The sequence below is a fragment of the Rhinatrema bivittatum genome, chromosome 1, assembly GCF_901001135.1.
Source record: "Rhinatrema bivittatum chromosome 1, aRhiBiv1.1, whole genome shotgun sequence".
Classification (NCBI taxonomy): domain Eukaryota; kingdom Metazoa; phylum Chordata; class Amphibia; order Gymnophiona; family Rhinatrematidae; genus Rhinatrema; species Rhinatrema bivittatum.
Genome location: NC_042615.1, coordinates 620,244,416 through 620,257,849, shown reverse-complemented (window position 1 = coordinate 620,257,849; position 13,434 = coordinate 620,244,416). Strand labels below are relative to the sequence as shown.

Sequence of the window (13,434 nt, the reverse complement as noted above, 5' to 3'; positions counted from 1 at the left end):
CCAAATATCTGTTTTTTTGGCATTATTCTACTTGTCCTTCTGCCTCTTGGACCTGAACCTAGGGCCAAGTACTTCATTCCTGCTTCACAGAAAAGCCTGAGTTAGAGATGGTTTGGAGAGGAAAGTAGTAAAGGGGGAGAGAGAGAAATGGCATGTTGAAGGAGAGCAGTAGAAGGAAGAGAGGTGGTGGAAGGAAATGGGAGAATGCTATAAGGGAGGGAAGGAGGTAGCAGTGACTGATGGTGCATAGAGTTGCCAGGAGAAACTATATGAGGGAGAGGACAGAGAGCACAGGAGATACAAATAGGCATTAGAAACTGCAAGAGAGGGAGGAAATGAGACAATGAGGTCCATATGCAGAAGCATTTAGCCAGATAACTCAGAAGTTGTCCAGTTAAAATTGTTTGGCTAAATTATTTTACTTATATTTTAAAGAATTTTAGTTTAATTTTTTGTATTGTTTTTTACTTGATTATTGTACACTGTATTTTAACTTATATTTATTTATTGTATACTGTCAAGAATGTTTACAGATTGACAGTATTTAAAATAAAACATTATCCAGCTAGGATTTATTTATCTGGCTAAAATTTGGCTGGATAAGTCGGGGTGCTCCAGGGGCATAACAAGAAGGAGCTGAGTTAGCTGGATACGTCTAGTCATCCCTTAGACCTGTTCTAAAGTTAGCCGGATAATCTTATCTGGCTAAATTTAGGATAGCTGGATATAATCAGTGGCACAGCCGCATCGCTGAATATACATATATACTAAGTTAACTGGATATGGTGCATTCAGAAAGCATTCAGACTCCTCCACTTTTTCCACACTTTATTATATTACAGTCTTATTCTAAAATAGATAATATGCATTTTTCCCTCCTCAATCTATACACAATATCCTATAATGACAAAGCAGAATCAGGTTTGTAGAAATTTGTGCAAATTAATTAAAAAAAAAAATCTGAAATATCACATTTACATAAGTATTCAGACCCTTTATTAAGTCTTTTATTGAGGAACCTTTTGCAGCAATTACAGCCTCAAGTTTTTTTGGGTATGACCCTACAATCTTGGCACACCTGGATTTGGGGATTTTCTCCCATTCTTCTCTGCAGATTCTCTTAGTCAGGTTGTATAGGGAGCATTGGTGCACAGCTATTTTCAGGTCTCTCCAGAGATGTTCGATTGGGCTCTGGCTGGGGCCATTCACGAACATTCACACACTTGTGCCGAAGCCACTCCATTGTCTTGGCTGTGTGCTTAGGGTCGTTGTTCTGTTGGAAGGTGAATCGTTGCCCTAGTTTGATGTCCAGAGCACTCTGGAACGGGTTTTCATCAAGGATCTCTCTGTACTTTGCTCCATTCATCTTTCTCTTGATCCTGACTAGTCTCTCAGTTTCTGCAGCTGAAAAACATCCCCACAGCATGATGCTGCCACCACCATGCTTCACCGTAGGGATATTTGCTAGGTGATGACCGGTGCCTGGTTTCCTCCAGACATGATGCTTGGCATTCAGGCCAAAGAGTTCAAGTTTGGTTTCATCAGACCAGATAATCTTGTTTCTGGTGCTCTGAGAATCCTTTAAGTGCCTTTTGGCAAACTCCAAATGGGCTGTCATGTACGTTTTATTGAGGAGTGGCTTCTGTCTGGCCACTCTACCATAAAGGCCTGATTGGTGGAGTGCTGCAGAGATGGTTGCCCTTCTGAAAGGTTCTCTCATCTTCACAGTGGAACTCTGGAGCTCTGTCAGAGTGATATCAGGTTCTTAGTCACCTCCCTGACCAAGGCCCTTCTTCCCCAGTTTGGGCGAGAGGCCAACTCTAGGAAAAGTCCTGGTGATTCTGAAATTCTTCCATTTAAGATTGATAGAGGCCACTATATTCTTCAGGACTTTCAATACTGCAGAAATGTTTTTGTACCCTTCCCTAGATCTATACAGACAATTCCTTTTGACCTCATGGCTTTGATTTTGCTCTGTCATGTACTGTGTGACCTTATATAGACAGGTGGATGCCTTTCCAAATCATGTTCAATCAATTGAATTGACTCCACTCAAGTTAGATAAACATCTCAAGAATGATCAAAGAAAACAGGATGCACCTGAGCTCAACTTTGAGTGTCATAGCAAAGGGTCTGAATACTTATGTAAATGTGCTATTTAAGCATTTTTAAAATTAATTTGCACAATTTCTATACATCTGATTTTGCTTTGTCATTATGGGGTATTGTATGTAGTTTGAGGAGGGAAAAAAATAAGGTTGTAGGTGACAAAATGTGGAAAAAGTGAAGGATTCTGAATATTTTCTGAATGTACTGTTAACGTTATCCGCCTAACTTGTTGAACCCAATAGGGACATCAATAAGACCAGAGAAACAATGTCTCCTTTGGAGGTGGAGAAACATTGCAGTGAGAGGGTAAGAGGAGATAGAGAATTGGAGGGAAGAGAGGATGAGGGGAAATAGAAAAAAATGAGCTGTGAAAAAAGTAATAAAAAAACAAAACTGTGCAAGCGCACTCAAGGGTTAAGAATTATTCATTTAAAAGATATTTTAAACCTCTGTTTTCAGTTTTAAAATATCAACTTTATGCTTATTAAGTAATATATATCTGTCTGCACAGTGTGCCACAGAATTGATCTTTTGAGCATATGCAAGAAGTCAGATACTTTTCTAAAACAATGAGGATCTGAGAGCCACTGCATTTGCGAAACATTGCGAAACATTGAGTTTTCTTGTCTTTTTTTTTGATCCGTCACTTTCCTCCTGCTTTTTGGGGACAGCTAGATCAATCAGAACCAGGGCTGGGGTCCAGCACTTTCATCCACTGATACTAAGGGATTTTTCCCCTGTGTTATAATCCTCGTCAACATACCCAGTAAACTGGAGATCTACGTGTTACAGGTTAAGTCTAATATTTTCGACATATCAGTTGTGCCTGTCCAGGTAAATGAGTCCAAATTCTTTGCAAAAGCATTAAATCTCTTCATTAATTGCAATAGCCAGTACTGAGCAGCAGAATGTTCTAGGGATTTAGTGCACCACCACCATATGATTTCAGATCAGAAAATTCTGGAATCTTTTATTCAAAAGTTGCTTGTGGGTGTATATTTACTATTTTGGTGAGATGTATTTTTTAGCTTACAACCTTTTTTTTTTTTTCTGTGTGGCAGGATGAAGTCCATGAGAGGGATCGTTTCAGTGATTTCCTGCTAACCAAATTGAGAGATGTCCTGCAAAAACATTCCTCTCTGAAACTGATTCTTTCGAGTGCAGCCTTGGATGTTAATCTCTTTCTGAGATACTTTGGAGGGTGCCCTGTCATATACAGTACGTCCCTTCCTTTTGTCAAATTTTCCCTGCCAATTCTTTAGCTTCCAGTTAGTCTTATTATTCAAATTTTGTGGGGTTTTTTTTTAATGGTATAAAAACGTCTATTTATTTATTTAAGCGCTTCTATACTGCCCCCTGACTATACTTGGTTGTCCAAAGCAGTGTACAATAAAAATATAATGTACTAGTCACTTTATTCCTTGTGTATCTTCATGAAACTCTGGTCTGCCTCCATGTTGTGGAATTTGAAGGAAGCAATTGTAATTTGAGAGAGAAATATTTACAGAATATTAAAAACACTGGGACTAATTTTCCATGAGAAAACCTAAGGGAGCTCCATCTTCATGTATTAAGAATTGTTTGATCAATCCAGTCAATTTCCTTGACTGAGTAACTAGGACATTTAGATCAGGGGGGAGCACTGGATGTAACCTACTTACATTTCAGTAAGTCCTTTAATGCTGTTTCACACAGGAAACTCAATTTACAAATGGAACAGTCTATTGGTTGGGCGCTAAGTTAGTAAACTGGTTTGGTAACTGTGTGATAGGCAGTGGAGGGTAGTGATAAATGGAGTTCACATTAAGGAAAAGGGTGGAGTGCCACAGGAATTGATATTGCAAGGGGGCCAGTGTGAAGGAAGGGAAGCCTTTGTGCAAATAATACTTGAAATATGCTGCAGGGTAGACAAATAGAAAAAGTAAGGAGTGATCTAAAAAGCTTTAGTTGTGGTCTGGCAACTCATATTAATTCAAAAGGCATGCGTTTGAGGTGCAGTACTTGATGGGGTGTGAAGTACTGATGTATTTTGGGGTGATCGTATCTGATAATCTTATGCTGCCTGACTATAACAAGACAGTGGTAAGAGCAAGAGGGTTGCTTGGCTGCTTAGGGAAAGATTTAGCTAGCAAAATAGACACATCAGTTGTCGCCAGCAGTACCCAGCCCTGGAGAGGGGCAAAGAGGCTCTGGCAGAGAGGAGGATTCTCTGGACCAAGATTCAGATGAGTCCCAGGTATTTTCGACAGATTTTGTGCTGCTTATGCACAGGGCATATTTAGCCAAGAAAGCAGCAGGGGTTGTTAACCCTCGGCCACAATTCCAGTCCACCAGTGTTTCCCAGCCAGTGAAGAGACCCAGGTCTTTCCCCTCATTTGAATAGTCCTGAGAGGGATACTGATGATTCTGAGGATTCTGATGCTGCGGAGGAGGATTCCCTGGGAACAGAATCAGTGCAAAATGAGGCGGAACCAGATGAGGTACCTGAAGAGGTTTCAGTAGCTAATGGGGATGTCCCTAAGATGGTGCGTCTTTTTTGCAAGGAGGAGCTCTGGCCTTGGATTTCATATGTCCTGAAGGAGCTTGGAATCAAGATTTCATATGTCCTGAAGGAGCTTGGAATCAAGATTTCATATGTCCTGAAGGAGCTTGGAATCAAGATTTCGCAGGAGTATAACCTGGAGGGGTGGATCCTGTATTGGACGGATTGAGGGGTGAAGAAATTAGTGGTTTGAGAATGGGACACCCCGGAGTCTGGCTTGAAGGCTGGCAGAGCAATGGCGAAACTCTGTCCTTTACTGGAAGAGATAATGGAGCTTTTAGCACTTACAAAGATGGCGGTAACCAAGAAGACTACCATTTCAGTGGCAGGGTTGGCCGTATTAAGGGCTGGATTTTCAAAAGGCCTGGTGACGTGCGTAAAGCCCCGGGATGCATCTAAGTCCCGGGTCTTTACTAAAGGGGCGATCTGGGGGCGGGTCTGGGGCAGGATCAGAGGCCTCAGCGGCCATTTGCCGCTGTGCCGGGGATCGTGCGCCGGCAGTTGGCATGTGCATGTTATAAAATCGGGCGTACATGTGTGCGCACTGGGTAGCGTGCGCACATGTACGCCTGTGCGTACCTCTTAAAATCTACCCCTGAGATGTGCAGAATTGAAAGTTGGAGGTCCATCTCAAGAAGAATTTTTTTTTAACTCTTTATTAGTTTTCAAATACAAACAAAAGTAAATTGCTTGTACAAGAAACACAAGGATTTCAGCATAAAACATAAAAAATATAACTATAAGGAAAATATTTCAGAGTAGCAATTACAATGCAGTCCTCCACTTCAAGTAGTAAAAAAGGATGAAAGCAAAAAGACAAAGAAAAAACAAAGAGGAGTATCCACAGGTAACAATAAAAGAAAACAGACTTGCCGGATAAATCAGCCAGCTGACTGAGGGATCCAAGATGGCCGCTGCTGAGGACTTTCTGTGAGCCACAGTGATTTTTTTCCTCAGCTTGGCGTTATCTTTTTCTGGCTTCAATGCCACATTCGGCCTGGAACCGCAGGGCTAAGGAAAGGACTTGCCCTGCAGTCCCTCTCGATTTCCCTGCTCTGGGCCCTATGGACGCTCATGTTCAGCGGGTGAGTCGATTGGGAGTAGCATCATTGGGGGAGGTGACCCTTGAGGAACCACCGGCCTCTCTCCCGGACCTACCGACCTCTCTTTCCCTGATCGTTAGGGTTCCCCCAGTGAACCTGGCTACCTCCAGAGAACAGGAGGCCCTGTCGGGAGGGGCTTGTGCAGGAAATGCCAATGCTCCGTATTCCTATGCAGGGTCAGGAGATGGAGATGATGCTGGAGATGACACTGTTCAGGGTATTGCCGGCTCACCGATGCTAGGAGGGTTTTCGATCCAGGCGGAATTTGCATCTACTTCTATTATAAATCTTTTGACTAACCTTTCTGTTTTTGCTCTGGTAAAACCTCAATCCATAACATTGGACTCTATTTGGGAGGCAGTACTGAGCCTTGGAACTTCCATTACTCAGCAATTGAATCCTGTCATAGAGAGAGTTAATACCATTGAAAACAGTTATGCTTGTGGAAAAATCTGAAGCTTCTTTACAAAAAGAACTATCGGAAGTTAAAAAAGAAATTCAAGTGTGAAGCTTACTCAAAATCAGATGATTAAAGAGAATCAGTTGCCTCATAATAAACTCGAAAATCTGGAAAATATTATTCGAGGGAAAAACTTGCGTTTTATCAACTTTCCCAAACTTCCACACGTGTCTACTAAGGACATGTTTAAAAAATGCCTTTCGGAAATTTTTAAGGTTCCTGAGGCTACAATACCTCCTTTTTCTAAGATATATATTACTTGCCTTCATTTAAGAAAAAAGAAAGTCAAGAAAGCGCCCAAGGTGTGGATCTTCTTAATCCTAATCTGGATCTATCTCAATTCGTGGAAACGTCAGATTCTGTTCAAACTCAAATGGCCACAATGGTGGTCACTTTTGCTTTTGATCGGGATCGGGTATCTTGGCTTTTTTTTTTTTTTTTCCACCTTACCATCAGTATCTACCATGATGTTTCTAACCAAACACAGAAAAGGAGACGACAGTTTCTTTTGATGAGACCTAGGGTTTCTCAGATTGGTGCAACCTTTACTTTGAAATTTTCACGCAAGTGCCTTATTAAATATAAGGGATTGTTATGTAGTTTTTTTTTTTTTTAACTCCTTCTCAGCTTGCTTCTTTTCTGTGTGATAAACGGGTTATATCATCCGAGAATTATGACCTTGTTCAGCCTGTTCTTCCTTTAGACGGTTGAGTACCCTATGTTATGGTTTTGTACCCGCTGTATAATTAATGTTTTTAAATAATTTTTCTTTAAGACCCGTTTGGGTATTTCCTTAATTTTTTTTTTTTATATTGGATCCCTTATTGAGGACTTAAGGAAATGAAGAATTATTTGTATATTTCTTTGTTAATGTTCACATTATGATACTTATTTCTTTTCTTATTCTTTTTACTTTCAAGATTTTTCTTTTCTTGAATGTAACAGAAAATGCATAAATAAAAAGCTAAAAAACAATTTATCAAAACGGCTAGAACATAGATATAACCAACAGCTATATATGCACTTTAGCACTACATTCCTTGGGGCACAGGGGAAGAGGATAATGGCCTTCGGGTCTCTATAAAAGATTGTATTTGCTATTTTTTCTTCCATTTGAATCTTTGCATTCCTGACTTCTTTCCCAGCTTCTCTTAGGTTTTTCAGATATTGTCTCCTGTCTTCCTCTTTCTATGATCTTTCGTAGTTTATGAATGCTAACCTTTTCTCCCTTACCTTTTCAGCTATTTCTACCTTAACAGCCTCTTTTTCCTTTATGTACCTTTCTAACAAAAAGGTTATTTGCCTTTATAATATGTCCTTTTAGTTTTCACTCTTCTACTTTTTACAGATTTTCCCATCCAGCTAAGGACTCCTTGAGGTAATCCCCCATTTTAGCAAAGTTAGGGCCTCATTTTCAAAGCACTTTACCGCGTGCGATAAATTTGCGAATCGCGTTAACAGCTGTTAACGCGAATGCAAATTAGTCATTTGGTATTCAGGGGGCGGAGTTGGGGCGGAGCATATGTAAAGCGGGAACCTGTGTATCGTGTGCGGCGAAACAACCGCAGTGTTAGCGCGGCTGCTATCGCGGATTTTAACTACAACTCCAACTTCGCGTTATGGACTGCGCTACGGGCCAGAAAAGGATTATCGCCATCCACTCCGAGAGAGAGAGAGAGAGAGAGACTGACTTACTATAGTGCCTATGGATTAGGTATGAGCGTCGGGGGTTGGGGGCCACTTTTGCATTCCACATGAGACCTACGGACAGAACAGTGGTCTCTAGTGCAGATTTGCTGGCCGTCGGAGTGAGGACGCTCACACCAAGAAGTGGTTTGGGCAACGTTCTCTCTACCTAGCTTGATGGACACTCTACCTGGGCAACAACATGCTAGGTGGAGAGAATGTTGGCCAAATCTCCGCTTGGAGTGAGCGTCCTCACTCCGACGGCCAGCAAATCTGCACTAGAGACCACTGTTCTGTCCGTAGGTCTCATGTGGAATGCAAAAGTGGCCCCCAACCCCCGACGCTCATACCTAATCCCCACCCCGAGTTAGTAGGTAGCCCTCCCATAGGGATTCAAATACCTATGTAGGGCATAGGCACTATAGTAAGGCGCTCGCTCTCTCTCTCTCTCTCTCTCTCTCTCTCTCTCTCTCTCTCTCTCTCTCTCTCTCTCTCTATCTCTCTCTCTCTCTCTCTCTCTCTCTCTCTCTCTTCCCCCCCCCCCCCCCCCCCCCCCCCCCCCCCGGGAGCCTGCAACAGGCTGTCTGGGACTATCTCCAAAAAGTGCCAAATATCGTGCACCGCGATACATGAAAAAACACTGAAAGAATCATCGTGCAGTGGGAAAACATCGCGAGCGGCGCTAATGTTTTCGCGAATGGCGAAAACATCGCCGCACACGATGTTTCCCCACTGCACGAAAGAAGCCTCATTTGCATTGGTAACACCCCCTAATGCGTTACCAATGCGATATTGGAAAATAAGGCCCTTAGTCTTCCTAAAGTCTAGGACCTTCATATCTTGCACTCTTAATACTGAACCACACCATCTGGTGATCATCGGATCCAGTGGCGTATCCAGTATTGATTTTTTGGTGGGCACAAGGTTAACATGGGTGGGCTGTAGGCATGCAGGTCTACTAGTTGTTTTCTTACTGATAAATAACGCTATATACTGCACCCTAGAATGGCTTTCTAAGTAATTTGCAACAGCCATTATGCATCATGTATGAAACTTTAAATAATTTACTTCAATTATTTCAAGCACTTATTAATCAGAATTTATTTTATATTTATTGCAGTTTATAATGCACAAGTATAGAAAACAATCAGATCCAATCATGTAATAAAACAAAAATTAATGTATTCTTTCATGAATCATCTTTGCAGAAAACCAGAAATATTCATAAATACAATAAAATAAAATTAATCATCAGAACAAGTGCAGCACAGAGCTAGGGCAATTCACATTACAACTAACATGAAAAAAAATTTCAAATTCTGGTGTCACCTCAGCAAAAAAATAACCCTCCACTGCTATTTTGTGAAAAAACCAAACTCTTGCAAAGAAAGAGGCATCTAGAACCTTGCTATACAGTCACAGCACTGACTTTCAAGACTCAAATAACAGCAACCTTATGAAAAAGCAGCAATGCAAATACTACACCAGGCCCTAGAACTTTAATACATCACCTACGGGAATAACAGAACAAGCTGGTCTACTACTAAAGAGAAACTACACACTAGCAGAAATACTGCACTTCAGTCACACACACAGGCAAAACAGAAACCGACCCTTATCTAATATAGAAATAAGAGACTATAAATTAGAAACAGAAACATGCAGATAAAACCAAAATAGAAAGCCTGAGAAACTAAAATTTCTGAACAGTGGAATACTTAAGAAAGAGCAAAATACAAAAATATAAGAAATGCACATTCCCAAAGATGACACATTTAAATTGCTCATAATAATAAGGCTAAAGTACCACAGATTATCAACAAAACAAATCACCGTGAATTACGTTTTTTTGTATTAAGTAGACCTCATACATAGGCGTAGATGTGAATGCTATTCAGCATTATGTTTTACACCAGTAGTATAATCATGGGTCAGAAAATAATTGTTTATGCTTAGTGAGTCCAAAGTGAAAAGAATTCAAAGTTGATGTAGTATGACATTTCTCATTGTATTCATTGTTGCAGAATTTCTTAACGCATCATAGTATTGACAACATTCAATTTCTTAAGATAATGTAGAAATGTGAGGAAACTCATTACTTCCATGTGGGTGAAAATGCCACGAAAATCAACTCACATAACATTCGGCCCCTTGATGAAGGCAGACGCTGAAACACGGTCAATGTCAGGCTAGTACACCTCGAGCCTTGTAACATCTTTAACTCTCAAGTGTTTCTTCACATGCAAAAAAAGCTACATTATCTTTAGAAATTGAATGTTGTCAATACTATGATGCATTTAGAAATTCTGTAACAATGAATACAATGGGAAATGTCATGCTACATCAACTTTGAATTCTTTTCACTTTGGACTCACTAAGCATATACAATTATTTTCTGACCCATGATTATACTACTGGTGTAAAACGTTATACTGAATAACATTCATATCTACGCCTATGTATGAGGTCTACTTAATGATACAAAAAAACATAATTCACGGCGATTTGTGGTACTTTAGCCGCCTTATTATTACAATTTTATACACAGCTACACCTGTCCATAAATTTTGAGAGAGCGGTTGTGTTGCTTATATTTAAATTGGTAACATCTCAAAATAATTAATTTTTTTTTTTTTTAACCTTTGTTGTCTGATCTTTGTATTTTTCTAATCAGTTGGTCCTGGTCTCTTTTTCCCATTTTTTTCCCTTGTCGCTTATTTCCTAATTCCTTTTCAGTGTCTTTCTTCTATTACTGTCTTCTTCCCTTCCACACACACACACACACACACACACACACACACACACACACACACACACACACACACACACACACACACACACACACACACACACACACACACACACACACACACACCACACACACACACACACACACACACACACACACACACACGTACACGCTCTCACTTTCTCACCCCTCCCCAGGCTTATATTCTTATGCACACACATAAACCCAGACTCCCATTCTCACCCACAAACCCATGCTCCCAGTCTCACCCATATATATACACATTCAAGCTCCCATTCACATATTCAAGCTTCCATTCTCACCCACACACACATTCAAGATTCCAATCTCACTCCCACACACACTCAGGCTCCCATTCTCATCCACACATACACATTCAAGCGCGTGAACAGCTTCCGCTTCCTCCCCCCAAAGCAGGAAGATCAGCTGACCTCTCCTGCTGCCGCTGGCTTCCTGCTATCTTCTGGCCGTAAGGCCCACCGATCTTCCTGCTTGGGGGGGGGGGAGGGGGAGGAAGCGGAAGTTCTGCGCTGCGCTTCCGCTGCCCCCTCCAAACAGGAAGATCGGTGGGCCATACAGCCAGAAGATAGCAGGAAGCCAGTGGCAGCAGGAGAGGTCAGCTGATCTTCCTGCTTTGGGGGGAGGAAGCGGAAGCTGTGCCCAGCGCTTCCGCTCCCCCCCCTCCCAAACAGGAAGATCGGTCAGCCATATGGTCGCAGCACCGCTTCCCCATGTGTGCTGTGATGGCGCGCCAGGCGTGGGTCGTCCTGTTCGCTGTCGCAGGAATGGGATCCTGCGACAGCCTTGCAGTTCCGGTGCCAGTTGGGTGGGCCTGGGTCTAAATTGGGTGGGCAGCTTCCCACCCAGGCCCATCCGAGGCTACGCCACTGATCGGATCCCAGATGATCATCCGTGTTTTTTCTTTTATAGAAACATAGAAATGACGGCAGAAGAAGACTAAACGGCCCAGCAAGTTTCACACTTTTTTTTTTCTCATACTTATCTGTTACTCTTGGCTCTTAGTAACCCTTGGTTCTATTTCCCTTCCACCCCCACCATTAATGCAAAGAGCAGTGTTGGAGCTGCATCTAAGTGTAATATCTAGCTTAATTAGTTAGGGGTAGTAACCGCCGCAATAAGCAAGCTACACCCTTGCCCATTTGTCTACCCAGACTATGCGACTCAGTCCCTGTTGGTTGTTGTCTGTATATAGATCCACTTTTCTTCATTCCCCCTGCCATTGAAGCAGAGAGCTATGTTGGTTATGTTGCGGGTGATGTTGGTGCGCTCATGCATGCCTACTTGTGCGCCTAGTTCTGCGACTCCTGTTTGGTAGAAAAGAACACTATCTTTCTTTCATTCCCTTCTCTTTTAAATCAAAGGCAAACAACTACATGGAGCTTGCTATTATTTAAGGAACGCGTGAAAACAGAGATTGAACTGTGTTGACAAATGCGCATCCAGTAAGACTCACTCTAATTTTTACGGTTTCATATGTGACGTTTTTGTTGCAGAAAATTGATCGTTGAAAAATAGGGATGGTACATTTGAACACACAAACTAAAAAATAAAATAAAAATAAAAAAAATATATATTATCACAATATAGATATATTTTGGAAGAATTTAGATATAGATTGATATATTCAATAATATTGCAAAGTATCTTATGACTTCATTATTGGGCACTATTGACACCATATTTCCGTAAATATCACTTGCAATAGAAAAGAGACACGGCCTATCGATATGGAATAGAAAAAAATTTGGATGTGATTTCCACTATTTATTTTGAGAAACCTGAATACTCCACACAGGTATATAACCAAGCTATTTAAATCTGTACTCTGTAGAAAACAGTTTCTTAGCTCTATTTCGCACACTCTAGATCTCTGTGTATTATTTCTATGCGTGTATTTTAATTATTATTCTGATTTTTTATTATTTTAAATTTGTCACTGTATATTATAATTTGCATTTAATTTTATTATTTGTTTTTGTGATGTCTATGGCATCTCTGAATGTTTTTATATGTTATTTATATGTTTTATATTTATAGTAGCCCCTGAGGCAGCTCGATGAACAAAGCGAAACTCGGCCAGAGTCGGACCTACATACTGTGATAATAAAAAATGTTTTCCTTTTACTGTTCTGTTTACCAATCTCTCTACTTCTGGTTTCTACTCTGCCTATATAGGAAAGGGTTGGCAGGTTCATTTTTTTTAATAAAGCACAAGCCTTTTCATGGGCAGAATACAGACTGGTTCTTCCAGAGGAGATTTGCAAGGCGGTGACTTGAGTCTCCTTGCACTCTTTTGTTAAATATAACTGGTTGGACCTTCAGTTTAAGTGGGTTGCAGTTTTTGGAGTTTGTGTCCTCAAGGCAGCCTTGGCTTCCTCCTACCTGGGTTAGTCACTGTTTGGATATGTCCCATATGTTTGGACTTGTTTGGTAAGACAATAAGGAAGGTTAAATTTAAACTTATTTGTTAATTTCTTGTCCTTGAATCCTGCCAGACCAGTCCAGAATCAATCTGGAAGTCAAGGGAGGTCTGTTTCAGAAGCTGGTTGCTTAAGGAGATGTTGAAAAAAGATGGAAGTATTTTCTGCAATATATATTGTCTGTCTCTTAGCTGAAAAGATGCAGAAATATTCTCCAGCAAGGATTCTGAGATTTCAGGATTCAGATTTATTATGGATACTATTTGTTTGAAATTACGGATTGCAGACAATTCATAATAAAGCAGTCGTGTATTTGGCTCCAA

At 40.9% G+C, this 13,434-nt stretch overlaps 1 protein-coding gene across 1 annotated transcript in view; it reads left to right on the top strand.

The window, feature by feature from the left end:
* The window catches only part of YTHDC2 (YTH domain containing 2), a 237,604-nt gene that overhangs the window by 40,034 nt on the left and 184,136 nt on the right, over positions 1 to 13,434 (top strand). Inside the window, 1 exon segment of the mRNA XM_029571517.1 lies at positions 3,171 to 3,327. Coding sequence (XP_029427377.1) covers positions 3,171 to 3,327 — 157 coding nt within the window.